Source organism: Emys orbicularis, chromosome 9 (assembly GCF_028017835.1).
Source record: "Emys orbicularis isolate rEmyOrb1 chromosome 9, rEmyOrb1.hap1, whole genome shotgun sequence".
In the NCBI taxonomy this organism is placed as follows: domain Eukaryota; kingdom Metazoa; phylum Chordata; order Testudines; family Emydidae; genus Emys; species Emys orbicularis.
In genome coordinates, this window is record NC_088691.1 from 83,749,828 (window position 1) to 83,764,768 (window position 14,941).

Consider the following 14,941-nt stretch of genomic DNA (forward strand, 5'->3'; position numbering starts at 1 on the left):
TTATAGTTGTATAGGGCAATGAACTGAATACTGGCACCATTTTCCACAGGAGATGGTGATTTTAGCTGACATTTCACTCCTGAGGTTAACAGGCAGAGAGAGCAGAGCTCCTGCTGGCATCCCGATGCTGCCTGGGTCCATATGCTGCTAGCCTATGTACCGCAATAGTGCCTGCTGAAGTAATCACTGAGCGGTGTGGGAAAGTGTCCTACAGCGGCTGAAGAAATAAGGCAGCCCTCCCCAGAAACTGTCAGCAGAGGATTGCAGAGTACCTCCATGACAGTTTCATCGAGATCTTTATGGAGGATTCATGGGACATCCTGGTACCTCTAAACAAAGTGCTCCGCGTGGCCCCCCTCTGCCTAACTCTAGAGGGGAATGAAAAGCAGATAGGAACTCTGCCTCTCTTGGTTGTTCCACTACCTCTTCTAGTGCAGTAAAAAGAGAAAATCAAGAGAAATAAATGTCTTGCTACGTTGGGGGTTCATCTGTTGTGAATTCATAAATACATGATAATAATTTTGCTGTTGGATTGTGAAGGAGAAAGTTAATGCTGGAAAACCAAACTTATTCAGTAGTTCAAAGTTCTCCACCATTAGAGGCATCATATTTATTCTAAATACAAATATGATTTTCAGAACATGTGTCACAAGTGCTCTAAAATGTAATGAAACTTTAAGGTTAGACTTGCTCCACAGTTTGTCTCCTATTTTCCTCAGCCTCTCACTTCACTTATACTCAATCTTTCCCATTTCTAGACCTTAAAACAGTTGGGGGTTAGGACATTTCTCTTTTGTACCTTCCCATTTTTCTGGAGCTGTGTTTTTATTTTATATGTGCATTATAGTACTGGTGGTAATCAATACACATAAGCGTTTGATTAGGTATCTCTCAGTAGTTTGTGTTTTTAGTGCCCCGTTTGTGTTCTGTGTAAATATCCAGTGAAATTATCCCACAACATACTTTGTGTATAATCAAGATGAAAAGTAGAATTTCTGCAAAGAGCTTTCAACAATTTCATGTGGCAATTGTGTTGTATAGTACTACCTTCCTCCAGAGAAGATTTCCATGGAGATGACATTTTTATTGTTTTCTTCATTATAAACATCCTGTTATTAGTCGTCTGCTTGCCTCACCCGTGTGTGGGGGTCGGGGAACGCAAGCTGTATCAGTCAGACCATGTTTGTGGGTCTTTCACTGGAACTGTAAAACTAAAATGGTAACAATCAATCACAGAACTTAATGAGTTAGAAGAGGCATAGTAAACTAAGAAACAATAGCTTTTGTAAGGAAAACCTTTGTCAAAATTATTTAAATTAATTTTTCAATAATTGTTACAAACTTAGTGTGACTACATTAGTTTGCATTCTTAAACATTGGCTTTTTTTCTTGTGCCACGTTTCGCCATTTAGATGTCTGTATGCCCGTAAGACGGGTTCTTAAACATCTAACTGACTTAAATTGCAATTGCAATTACTTGCACATATAAAATTGTGGGTGCAAGAACAGAGGCGCCAGTTAAGTTGGGGCTGAAAAGGTGAGCCCTCTAGAAATAGCCAGAGCATTTGATTCGGCTATTGTTTCGTGTGGTGGGCCCCAAAATGGGAGGGATCCCTAGTCAAACAGGTCACATTTTACATTAGAGAAACCAATGAGTCAATTCAAACTCTACTGAACAAAGTACTGCGGAAGACGCCTGTTTAGGGCATGAACTAGGTGGCACGTCTCTTCCATGTTTAATTTCTATGACTCTGTGAAGGAGTTAGTTTTAGCATTACCTGTGATCTTCTTTAAGATCAAGGCTACATTCTCAAGTGAGAGTATCTTAAAGGCAATGATGTGTAAGCCTGATGTCTTGGCTTTATCAGATCCCATTTTTGGTTGGCAGATTCTGAATATTTTTTTCCTGTAAGTCAAGCCTTCTTTCTTTCATCCCCAGTCAATTACATTGTGAGGGGACACTGCTATCTGGTATCCAATTCTGTTTATGATATAGCAGATACCCATTTTACGGGATAGAAAATATTCTTACAGCAATTCAGTATAGTGTTGATGATTATTTGACCTTTGAATTAGTACTGATACAGTGACTCAGGACTGATAATAGGGGTGATTATGCTGCTAGAAATGCCACCTTTTGGAAGAGGTGTAAATCTGAGATTCTGATCTCTTGTGGATGTTGAAAAGATTCAATGGCAAGAATAGGTATGTTACTCTCCGTATACTGGACTAATTCCAAATTTGAAATAACATTTTCTACATTTCCTTTGTAGTTTTTTCTGGATAGAGTATTCACTTCCTTGCTGGTTGTGTTGCTTTGTGCTATTAAACAGTTGCTGTACTTCACGCCAGAGGTAGATTAAGTGATCTTTTGTTTTTAAAGGACTTTTAATTCTACAGGACGAAAAGTATTCTATAAAATGAAGCAGTTGTATATTATAGAAAAAGCGCTCAATACATTTTGAAAGTTTCCAGTTGTCAGATATTTAAGTAGGTGTACACAGCAGTAGAAATTCATGGGAACTTGAATTCCTGTTTTTCTTAAATGTGCTATACCTTCAGCGTATGCACTTTATATACCTTAAATAATAATAAATAAAATATTTAAAAAATTCTTTGCATATAAGAAATATGGAATTAAATCATGAGAATTATTTTGGTTATGATGCTTAACAACAGATGTGTGTTGTAAAGATAACTTATTTTCTAATTGAATATTCCAGTAATACTATACACTTTATTATGGAGCAATGGGCAATGAGGTGAAAGCAAACACAGAATATTATACTTCGCAACTAAGACCCTGAACCTGCAAGTGACTGTACAAGTACCCTTGTGTGGAGTCACGGGTAGGATTGAGGCCTACGTTTGCAGGTTTTTCTTTAAAGGGTAGTTCTACTCTAAAAAATGTATTCTGTCAGCCCTCTGTGCTCAACCTGGGCTCTCAGACACAAGACACAAAACTGGCTTTGTTGTTCTGGGACATCACTGTAGTAAAGTCTGCCCTTCATTAACAAATTAAACTCTGTGACACCTGTGCAACCTTTTTAACATCAGTGGGTTTGCACAGGTGCAACTGATTGGAATGTAGGAAATCATTCAGATGTACAAGAAGGAATACAATTCAGCTCATTCTTGAGCACTGTATTGACCTTGCATTGTTTAAAATTATGGAGTAGGTTTGTGGAGTAGGATGGTCTCATGTTTTAACAATCATTTTCATACTTCGTCAACAATTGATTCCTTTTTAATTTATCCTTTGCTTTGTCAGGCATGTTTTTTTATTTTAATTGAGAGAAGATTATGGACAAAACAGCTGGACTGTATATGAGAAATCTGATGTGTAATGTTAATTAAAAAATTATAATTGATAAGTTTGAATACTGTATGTTTTGCATAGGTCACGATCAAGACCACATCAACGTTCCTATAGTCGAAGCAGTGAAAGATCCAGTCACAGAAGAACTCATAGCAGATCTCGTGAAAGAGAACGACGTAAAGGCAGAGATAAAGAAAAAATAAAAGAGAAGGAGAGGAGCAGAGGGAAAGAGAAGGAGTTGTATACCACCAAGCATGGGTAAGTGTAATGACAAAACAAATCAAAATGAATTCATTACTATGGTGAATGAAAACATATTCAATATTACTTTTTATTTATGTGGCCATCAACTGTCTAGGCAACATTTGTACTAAGTGAAGTGTACTTTTCCTTTTTAAATCCTCAAACCATGTGGTTCTCCTAAGAAACTGAGTGGTATGGTCAACACCTTAATTTAGTGATCTTTCACTGTTCTCTCCATAGATATGCAGGAACTTGAGAAATCAGTGTAGATAGAGTTTAATTTTGTTATTTTAAAGAAATATATGAAAGAAAGGGCTGTAAAGTTTGAGCAGAGATCATATTTACCATAACCATCTGTTTCTAATCACTTATACTTCCCAATAAGTTTGATAAGTAATGGGAGAAGACAAACACTTGAGCTAACTTTGAAGTGCTACTTCTCTTCATTAACTCTGCTGGAACTCATTGTATTGTTCTATCTAGATGACGAGTTGCTCCCTTCCTAAATTTGGTTAGTTTTGGGAAAATAACTAAATAACTTGCTTTTGTCTGATGTTTATTCTGAGGCTGTAGTTTAGATATTTGTAATATTGTTGATCCAGCCTGGTTATTTCTGCATAGCATGATTTGGTAAGTGCTTATACAAGCATGTGTAAGAATAATCCAGGTGGCGCTGAAGAGGACAAGATTGTGGCTTCAATGAGGTGAGCAGTAGACAGACTGTTGATTTCCTGGAATTGGGTCCTTTAAATTAATTTTTTAGCTTCAGTAGGACAACTGGGTCCATCAATCTAAGGTTTAGATCTGCATAAAATTCTTTAACAAAATAACTTTGTTTCAGTTTTGCAGTAATTCATAGGGAAGCTTATTGCTCTTTTTCTTGCTAACTAGGATATCAAAAGTCAAATTTTGGTATCCCACTTATAAACTTTGGCCTGAAAAATCCTCAGTGAAAATTATTTAAAGTGACAAAGCTTTGGGGAGAATGTTCAACATCGTTCAAGACAATAAAACTCCAATCAAATATAATTGTGTAATTTTTTTTCTAATAAAGATGAGTAAAAATATAGCTCGCAGTGTAGTTCACGCTGTTTCCAAACAGCCCATTTATTCTACCTCAGTGAGGTGAGGAGCTATTTGAATCCCTCTCCAATTGCATATGTAAAGATAGAATTGGGTGTTGGGAGTCCAGATTTTCTTATCACAAGCATTTTGCCAAAACCGAACCAAAACCGAAGGAAAGTTTGGGAATAAATGGACAAAGGTGTTCATAAGAAAGTTGGGCATGGGTGGGGGGTTGGAAGCCCTACCCCTTTTGCCTATGTCTGTTCTTGTAATCCTGGGAAGGCAAACTTTTTTAATGGTGACTGTCAATCAGGGCAGCAAGCTGGGGTGACACTGTTGCAACCACATCCTCTCCCTTGGCCATCAGTAGTTATGGTCATCAGTGACATCGGTGAATGAGGAGGCTAGTTTATATAGTCTCTATAACAGCTACCACAGCAATGCTGTGGGATCATCAGCTCCTCCTCATGCACTTTATGGACAAATTGTTGGACTGCAAGGGATCAAGGAAGTTGTCTTCCCTTTGTTCGCTCTCTGACCACGAAAGGCCAGCCCAGATACAATGTGAGACCAATTTATGAAGGTGGCAGTATTGAAACTTGAGTTCTATTAGAGTAATATGGGCTGTTGAGTTTCAATTGTAGTTTTGGTTACGGGGACATGTGGCATACATTGGGTTAGAGGGGTCAGAATATTGTAATATATTATGGTTTATGTGGTATTTTATCTATTGAAATGAAATAGAAGCCATCACAAATGGTCCAATCATCATAAGTTGTTGTGTTTTGGCACGACGTTTTAGTGGGTAAGACGTGAAAATTTATCTTTTACAGGCATCAGATAACTAAACTGCCTATATTATAACTTGTTTTAGCTTTGTGAAGGAGGCATAATCAGCTGGTGAGATACCTTCAATAAGGAAATATTACTTCCCCCCCCCCTTAATGATAGTTCAGCTTGTTTCTTCTGTCTAGTTCTGTATTATGTGGTTGTGAATTGCAAGGGAGGTTGTCCCAAGGCAATTTGTCGAGTCAGATTGGCCCAGACTATAGAAAAATTTGAGAGCCCTTGATTTGGATGCTATTTGAGTGCAGATTTGGAAATTAATGAAAGAAGCGGTAAGTGGAATGGCTAAAACTACATCAATATCAGTGCTTCCAATTTACATAGGTTTTTTTGGTTGGTCATATGGGTAGAATGCAGAATTAAATGTAGATTATTATTGAATTATTGAAGCTTTTTATTGTTAACCTGCTATATATCAAATATTGAACAAAGGATGAAATTACTGAATTTTTAGAACAGGTTATATAGCATTCCAAAAAATATAAACAAATGTATAATTATTTTTCAGAGCTGGGTGCAACTAGTAGATTAAAGAAATGCATGCAAGTACACCTCTACCTCGATATAACACTGTCCTCGGGAGCCAAAAAATCTTAGCGCGTTATAGGTGAAACCGCGTTATATCGAACTTGCTTTGATCCACCGGAGTGCGCAGCCCCGCCCCCCCGCGGAGCACTGCTTTACCGCGTTATATCCAAATTCGTGTTATATCGGGTCGCGTTATATCGGGGTAGAGGTGTATTCCACTGGAGTCTATTGCATATATTAGATGTGTCTGAGTATCCTTGCAGAAGATATGTGACCCCCTACTCGAGCTTACATTTGATCTCTTTTGTAAATACATTTGATAGTGTTTATAATTTTACAGTTTTTATTTGACTTGCGTAACTACTAACATGTTTATAGTGTGAGTTTGGGTATGTTTAAGAAAATAAGTTTTGAACATATTGACTTGCTTTCCTAAAAGCACAGTATTTAAAAATTCTGGGGCCTGACCGTAATCTACTTATATAAATGAAATAACTATTTACTTTTCCATTGTTTGGGAAAGCCCTTCATTTTGGCTAGCTTTGCATATACACACACATATATATATATATATATTCATCAATTAAAACAAACGAACTACTCAATATGATAATTTTCTAACATTTAAAAATGTTTAAGGAGTTTAAGGAGAAAAATTAGAGGGAAAACTGATGAAGAGGAGGAAATATTGTTCTTTGTTGTGAGTACAACAATAGTGAAAAATTTCCATATTTTATATCTTCAGACAGTTGCCTGCTTGGTTTCATCCGTGACTTGTGGTATAGCTATATCATCAGTACTGCACCTGGCTGGGTCAATGAAATGCCCAATACGATTTACTAAATCAAATGTATTTTTGCTTTTAAATAATCCGTACCTATCAATCAGGTTTTTGTAGGTTTCAAGGGATGGCAGATTCTTAGGGCTTGTGTCCACTTACCGGTGGATTGACACTGTGGCGATTGATCCACTGGGGGTCGATTTAGCAGGTCTAGCGAAAACCCGCTAAATCAACTGCCGATCACTCTCCTGTCGACTCCGGTACTCCACCGGAACAAGAAGCATAAGGTAAGTCAACGGGAGAGTTTCTTCTATCGACCAAGCGCGGTGTAGACACTGCAATAAGTCGACCTAAGGTACGTCGACTCCTGCTATGTTATTCTCGTAGCTGGAGTTGCATAACTTACGTTGTCTTTACCCCGTAGTGTAGACCTGCCCTTATTGTCCCTGCTTCATACTCCCAAACTTCAATTTGGGTCTCTGTTTAAACAAATTTAATGAAACCCCATATCTCCTGACCTACCTAGCTATATAGAGCATAGTTTTCTTACATTTGTCTTCAAAGTGAAGGAAACTGATCATGTATTGAATGTGTTCCATAAGGTCTCTACTGGTTCTGGATTCTTCCTGAAAGGTTAAATGGAAATTTGGAATGTAGTGTTCTCGGTTGTGTACATGATCTCTCATATTCATATATGTATTTCACAATTTCCTCCTTAGTTCTAGGGTTTTGAACATGCCAGAAATTTACTCAAGGTCCTTTGTGCTTATGCTCAAAACATGTGTGAAGTATCTATTGACTGTGTAAAATATTGGGCTAGCTATTCATATATATTTTTTTTCTTTGCACTAATGTACTTAGATTGCTGAAATAGTTTGTCCTTGGCCACACTTGTAGTTAACTAATGTGGAGCAAAAGTTTATCTGCTCCTGTTGCTGACCTCCATTGTTATCAATCAGTAATTTTCATAATGTAGACAAGGTTTTAGAGGTGTTTGCTCTCCTTCCAATGAGTCATTAAATTGAGATGTCTTCTGCCTGTTTCTGGTGCCTGTCCAGCTGCAAGTTAAAGATATCATGATGCTTCTGAAAAACTGGAGGGCTAGCTTTAGTCTTCTGGCCAGCATTCTCTCTTTCATTGCAAGGTTCTTTTGTCTCAAGCTGTGCATGACCCATTACTGAGCACATAATGGTTGCTGGACTCCTTGTAGCAAGCACATTATAAAGCACTTTGGACTATATTAATGTGGTTTTACTAAAATACCTCCTAACTTTATATCCTATAATAAGGATCAATATAAGGTAACTTTGGAGGCAGTAGTCGCAAGTGCCTAAAATTTTCTGGAAGCAAATACATTCTTTATCAGCCCATCTTCCTTTACATTTTGACTTACTTGTTAAACCACATAGTTATGCTAATCTGAAAAGAAATTATCATCTTTGTGACTTCTTTTTTTCCTGATCATTGTAATATTTTATACTATTTATGTTAATGAATAGAAACAGTTAGTGACATTAGTCCATTTTTCTCAGAGATCATGTACTGTCTGGTGGTCTTTGTAACACAGATTTCATACTGTTTAACAATACTTAAAAGTATTAATAGACTACAAAATGAAATTTACCCAGGATGCTCTTGATGTAATTCATCCTTCATATACCTTTTTAAGAAGGATAGGTTTGTCAGTTTAATCAAACAGTGATCAAAGAATATCTATACAGGGAATATGGATCTGAGAAGCTTTTGCCTTTTCCAGCTATTTGTCATTTTGAAGACTTAGATTGCTATCAGCAACATGTTAATATTGTTTAGTAATGGCTTTGCAAACCAGCATACTTGAATGAACAAGGAAAGGATATACTACAAAGCTATTTGCATGACACAATGGCTGTTTAATGTGGAGATCTGTAGAAAATTACACTGTCTGTTTCATGAGTTAAACCTAATTGAGAAGTATAGTAACTTAAGAAATAGTTTAATGTAAGATGGATACTCCTTGGGAAAAGATTTTAAGTGAATTATTATTTATCCATGGACTGTTCTGGACCTTGTGAGTAGAAAATTCAGTAAAATTTCTGATTCTGATCCTTAAGAGCATACCTAAAAGCAGAGGTAAAAATGCATATGTCTAAAAATAAAATGTTTTCTGTCCCTCTGATCCCAGTGTGCTCCAGGAAAATGAGATATTCAATAGCTTTGTTATTGGATGATGGATCTTCCTGAGGCCTTTCATATTTTCTTTTTTTGTGCTGTTTTTTGTAGTGGTTGGTGAGTATGAAAAACAAAGGCCAAGGCTTTCAACTTGTAATCCCATGCTGATAGATGGAACTTCCAGTAGGAGAGAGGAGATGATACAACATCAACATTGAGAAAGCTTTTTGCCTTTAGCATTGTCTTATGAGACAACAGCAGTGCTTTGTCCTCTGGCATTCCCATTTGTTTTCCTTGTAGCAGCATTGAAACTCCATTACAGTTTTATCCTCTCTTGTTAGGTTTCTGTGGTGAGCACTAATACAGAATTTTTGTCTATTGGTGGTTTTGCAGATGTTTGTCAGTGTTGTCCATCATAAGCTGGTGGTAACAGGTCTTCTATGACTTTGTTGCTGTTTGTTGGGTAATATCTGTTATGAGTGGGTAATGGCATTAGAAGTTTTATCTGAGCTGTATCTGTTCTTTGGCATCAGTTGCTGGAAGATGTTATCTATTTTCGTTTTTGCTGGCATAAATAACAGTGGTGGTGGTGTTTGTTTCAGCTTATTTAGAATTTTCATTTTTTTTAACAAATAAAAAAAAGCTTCTATTGATTCCAATGAAGAGCGGAAGGGACCTACCTATAGGGACCTGATGGGAGGCTGCACAGAAGGGTCCCAGTGTAAGTTGCAGATCCCACAGAGCGAAGCCAATTATTATATTGTCTACACAAAGACCAAAAGTGAAGTCAGTGTAGGTGTGCCTCTAGGAACTCTTACAGTGGGGCCACTGACTCTGTGACCTCCATAGCTGAAACAGAAGCCTTATGTACTATACTTGAAGACCAAGGACCAGACTTAGCTTTCAGTTTATACCAGTGTAAATTTGGAATAAACTCCAATGATGGCAGTGAAGTGAGTGTAAATTTATATTAGTGTAACTGAACTCATAATTGGTCTAAAAACTGCATCACTTGAACATAGTGTAAAAACTTCCAATGAAAACTTTTTTTTTTTTTAATTTTAAACTGGAATTATGAAGTACATGGGGCACATCCTCAGCTGGTGAAAATTGTCATTGCTCCATCAATGTCAGTGGAACAATGGATTTCAACCCAGATCTTTATCTGGGTTTTTGAAGAAACTAATTGTCTGATCCATAGAAAAATAGAAATTTGGAAAAGTTTAAGCAGCAACTGCAGTTTGTGGATAATTAGTTTATGAGGGATAGCAGTACAACTGAGATTCTTTGGTATCAGAAACTAATACTTTTCTAAGTCTAAAAATATTTTGATTCCTGTTTGGTGTATTGGTCAGAAGGTTTTTCACAAGTGCAATCTTCAAATTTGCAATTTGAAGCCTTGAAATGTGAACTATGTGACCAATACTGTGAGGTCTACCCCTTTGCAGAATCTGAAACTGTGGGTATGTCTACGCTACGGGATTAATCCGAATTTATATAATTCGAATTTAGGAAACCGATTTTATAAATTCGAATGTATTCGGCCACACTAGGCACATTAATTCGGTGGTGTGCGTCCAAGCTACCGTACTAGCATCGATTTCCAGAACGTTGCATTGTGGGTCGCTTTCCCATAGCTATCCCATAGTTCCCGCAGTCTCCACCCCCCTTGGAATTCTGGGTTGAGACCCCAGTGCATGATGGGGCAAAAAACATTGTCGCAGGTGGTTCTGGGTACAGCCTCCCCCTCCCTCCCTGAAAGCAACGGCAGACAACCATTTCGCGCCTTTTTTCCTGAGTGAACTCTGCAGACTCCATACCGCAGCAAGCATGGATCCCGCTCAGCTCCAGAACGCAGTCATGAACATTGTAAACACCTCGCGCGTTCTCGTGGAGTTTATGCTTACCCAGGACCAGAAAAAAGAGGCGAGGAGGAGGAGGCGGCGACTGCAGCGCAGCAACAAGCGTGATGAGGACATGGACATGGACCGTGAATTCTCTCAGACCGCGGGCCCCGGTGCTTTGGAGATTATGATGTTAATGGGCCAGGTTATAGGCTTGGAACGCCGATTCTGGGCCCGGGAAACAAGCACAGACTGGTGGGACCGCATAGTGTTGCAGGTGTGGGACGATTCCCAGTGGCTGAGAAACTTTCGCATGCGTAAGGGCACTTTCATGGAACTTTGTGACTTGCTTTCCCCTGCCCTGAAGCACCAGAATACCAAGATGAGAGCAGCCCTCACAGTTGAGAAGCGAGTGGCGATAGCCCTGTGGAAGCTTGCAAGGCCAGACAGCTACCGGTCAGTCGGTAATCAATTTGGAGTGGGCAAATCTACCGTGGGGGCTGCTGTGATGCAAGTAGCCAAAGCAATCACGGAGGTGCTGCTACGAAAGGTAGTGACTCTGGGAAATGTGCAGGTCATAGTGGATGGCTTTGCTGCAATGGGATTCCCTAACTGTGGTGGGGCGATAGATGGAACCCATATTCCTATCTTGGCACCGGAGCACCAGGGTACCCACTACATAAACCGCAAGGGGTACTTTTCAATGGTGCTGCAAGCACTTGTGGATCACAAGGGACGTTTCACCAACATCCATGTGGGCTGGCCGGGAAGGGTTCATGACGCTCACGTCTTCAGGAACACCAATCTGTTTAAACGGCTGCAGCAAGGGACTTACTTTCCGGACCAGAAAATAACCGTTGGGGATGTTGAAATGCCAATTGTTATTCTTGGGGACCCAGCCTACCCCTTAATGCCATGGCTCATGAAGCCATACACAGGCAGCCTGGACAGGAGTCAGGAGTTGTTCAACTACAGGCTGAGCAAGTGCAGAATGGTGGTAGAATGTGCATTTGGCTGTTTAAAAGGTCACTGGCGATCCTTACTGACTCGCTCAGACCTCAGCCAAACCAATATCCCCATTGTTATTACTGCTTGCTGTGTGCTTCACAATCTCTGTGAGAGCAAGGGGGAGACCTTTATGGCAGGGTGGGAGGCTGAGGCAAATCGCCTGGCTGCTGATTACGCGCAGCCAGACACCAGGGCGATTAGAAGAGCACACCAGGAAGCGCTGCGCATTAGGGAAGCTTTGAAAACCAGTTTCATGACTGGCCAGGCTACAGTGTGAACTTTCTGTTTGTTTATCCTTCATGAAAACCCGCCCCCTTTATTGACTCATTCTCTGTAAGGAACCCACCCTCCCCCTTCCCCCAGCTTGCTTTCAAAGGAAATAAAGTCACTATTGTTTAAAAATCATTTATTCTTTATTAATTGATTATAAAAAGAGGGAGAGAACCTGAGTGGGGTTTGGGAGGAGGATCAGCGGGAAGGAAAAGCCCACTAAAAAAAGGTTAAAAAAATGGCAGCCTTTTGCTTGGGCTGTCCACTGGGGTGGAATGGGAGGGTGTACGGAGCCTCCCCCCCCCCCCGTGTTCTTACACGTCTGGGTGAGGAGGCTATGGAACATGGTGAGGAGGTAGGGGGGTTATATAGGGGCTGTAGCGGCACTCTGTTCTCCAGCAGCCGTTCCTGAAGCTCCACCAGACGCCGGAGCATGTCTGTTTGCTCACGCAGCAGCCCCAGCGTTGCATCCTGCCTCCTCTGATCTTCCTGACGCCACCTCTCATCTCGAGCGTCTCTCCTCTCCTCACGTTGGTTCCTCATGTCCTCACGTTGGTCCCTCGTGTCCTCACGTTGGTCCCTCCTGTCCTCACGTTCACTGGCTTCTTTCCTATACTTGCAAACCGTGTCCTTCCACTCATTCAGATGAACTCTTTCACTCCTGGTGGATTGCATGATTTCTGCAAACATCTCGTCTCGCGTCTTCTTTTTCTGACGCCTTATCTGGGATAGCCTTCGGGAAGGAGGAGGGAGGCTTGAAACATTTGCAGCTGCTGGAGGGAGTGAAAAAAGGAGAGAATTTTTTTAAAAGATACATTTTTCAGAACAATGCTTATACTCTTTCACGGTGACAAATACTATTCACATTACATAGCACATGTGATTTCTGTGCAAGGTCGCATTTTGCCTCTTAATATTGAGTGCCTGTGGCTTTGCTGCTAGAGATCACAGACGCAGGTCCGGGCAACAGAATTCAGCTTGCATGCTGCCATGGTAAGCCACTGTCTTTAGGCTTCTGCGCCCTGCTTTCCCACATACCAAGCAAAGCCCATTGTGCTGCAGTTTTCCTGTTAACCTTCAGCAGCAGAAAACAAGCTAACACCCCCCCACCATCCAATTGTCTGGGATGAGTGCTTTATCCCTCCCCCCACTGCGTGGCTGGTATCAGGGAAGATCCCTGCAGGAACCAAACTAACACCCCCCCCAACCCGCCATGAATTCTCTGGGATGAGTGCTTTATTCCTCCCCCCACCGCGTGGCTGGTATCCGGGAAGATCCCTGCTAGCAAAACGCGAAAAGCTCTGGGCCAATCCTCCCCCCCCCCCCCCCCTTTGCACTTGGCTAAATGCAGGGAAGGATTTCTTTTCAGCCTCAGGCAAACAGCCCAGTAGGAACGGCCACCTCTGTCCCCTTAATTAAATTCCCGTATTTCAACCAGGTTACCCTAAGCGATATCACTCTCCTGAGGATTACACAGCAAGATAAAGAACGGATGTTGCTTGAATGCCAGCAAACACCGGGACCATACGCTGCCAGGCTTTGTCATGCAATGATACCAGATTACTTGCTACTAGCATGGCGTGGTCAAGTGTCCTACCATGGAGGACGGAATAAGGCTGCACTGCCCAGAAACCTTGTGGCAAGGCTTTTGGAGTACCTCCAGGAGAGCTTCATGGAGATGTCCCTGGAGGATTTCCGCTCCATCCCCAGACATGTTAACAGACTTTTCCAGTAGCTGTACTGGCTGCGAATGCATCCCAAGTGCTCAGGGCAAATTAATCATTAAAAATGCTTGCTTTTAAACCATGTTTTATATTTTAAAAGGTAAACTCACCTGAGGTCCCTTCCATGGGGTCATGGTCTTGGGTACTGGCTTGGGAGGCTTGGGAGGGTACTTCAGTCAGGGTGAGAAACAGATCCTGGCTGTTGGGGAGAACGGAGAGCTGGGTGCTCTCTGCCAGCTCATCGTCGTCCTCCTCCTCTTCCCCTTCCGCGGAATCATCAGGTGTACCTGATGAGATTATCCCCATCTCGGAATCCACAGTCAGAGGTGGGGTAGTGGTGGCGGCCCCCCCTAGAAATGCATTTAGCTCGGCGTAGAAGCGGCATGTCCGCGGCTCTGACCTGGAGCGACCGTTTGCCTCCTTTGCTTTTTGATAGGCTTGTCTGAGCTCCTTGACTTTCACGTGGCACTGATCTGAGTCCCTATTGTGGCCTCTCTCCATCATGCCCTTGGAAATTTTTTCAAAAGTTTTGGCATTTCGTCTTTTCGAACGAAGTTCTGCTAGCACTGAATCCTCTCCCCATATAGCGATCAAATCCAGTACCTCCTGTACGGTCCATGCTGGTGCTCTTTTTCGATTATCAGCCTGCATGGTTACTTGTGCTGATGAGCTCTCTGTGGTCACCTGTGCTCTCCACGCTGTGCAAACAGGAAATGAAATTCAAATGTTCCCGGGGCTTTTCCTGTCCACCTGGCCAGCGCATCCGAGTTCAGATTGCTGTCCAGAGCGGTCACAATGGTGCACTGTGGGATAGCTCCTGGAGGCCAATAACATCTAATTGCGGCCACACTAACCTTAATTCGGATTGACAATACCGATTTTGACGCTACTCCGCTCGTCGAGGAGGAGTACAGAAATCGAATTAAAGGGCTCTTTAATTCGAATTAAATGGCTTCGTTGTGTGGACGGGTCCAGCGTTAATTCGATTTAAAGCAGCTAAATCCGAATTAAAGTCGTAGTGTAGACTAGGCCTGTGTCTTGCAGATGTGAACTTCCCCATTCATCTCAATGAGTACTACTAACTTGCATACTCAGTGATGACTTTTTAAAGTATTAACTATTTTACTGTTCATCAAAGAATACAAGGAAGGAGAGGTAGGAT

The 14,941-nt window shown here is 41.1% G+C and overlaps 1 protein-coding gene across 1 annotated transcript in view; it reads left to right on the top strand.

Moving 5' to 3' along the window:
* Window positions 1-14,941, top strand: part of RSRC1 (arginine and serine rich coiled-coil 1) — a 363,201-nt gene that overhangs the window by 73,578 nt on the left and 274,682 nt on the right. Inside the window, exon 4 of the mRNA XM_065410692.1 lies at window positions 3,401-3,577. Coding sequence (XP_065266764.1) covers window positions 3,401-3,577 — 177 coding nt within the window. The remainder of the gene's footprint in view (window positions 1-3,400; window positions 3,578-14,941) is intronic.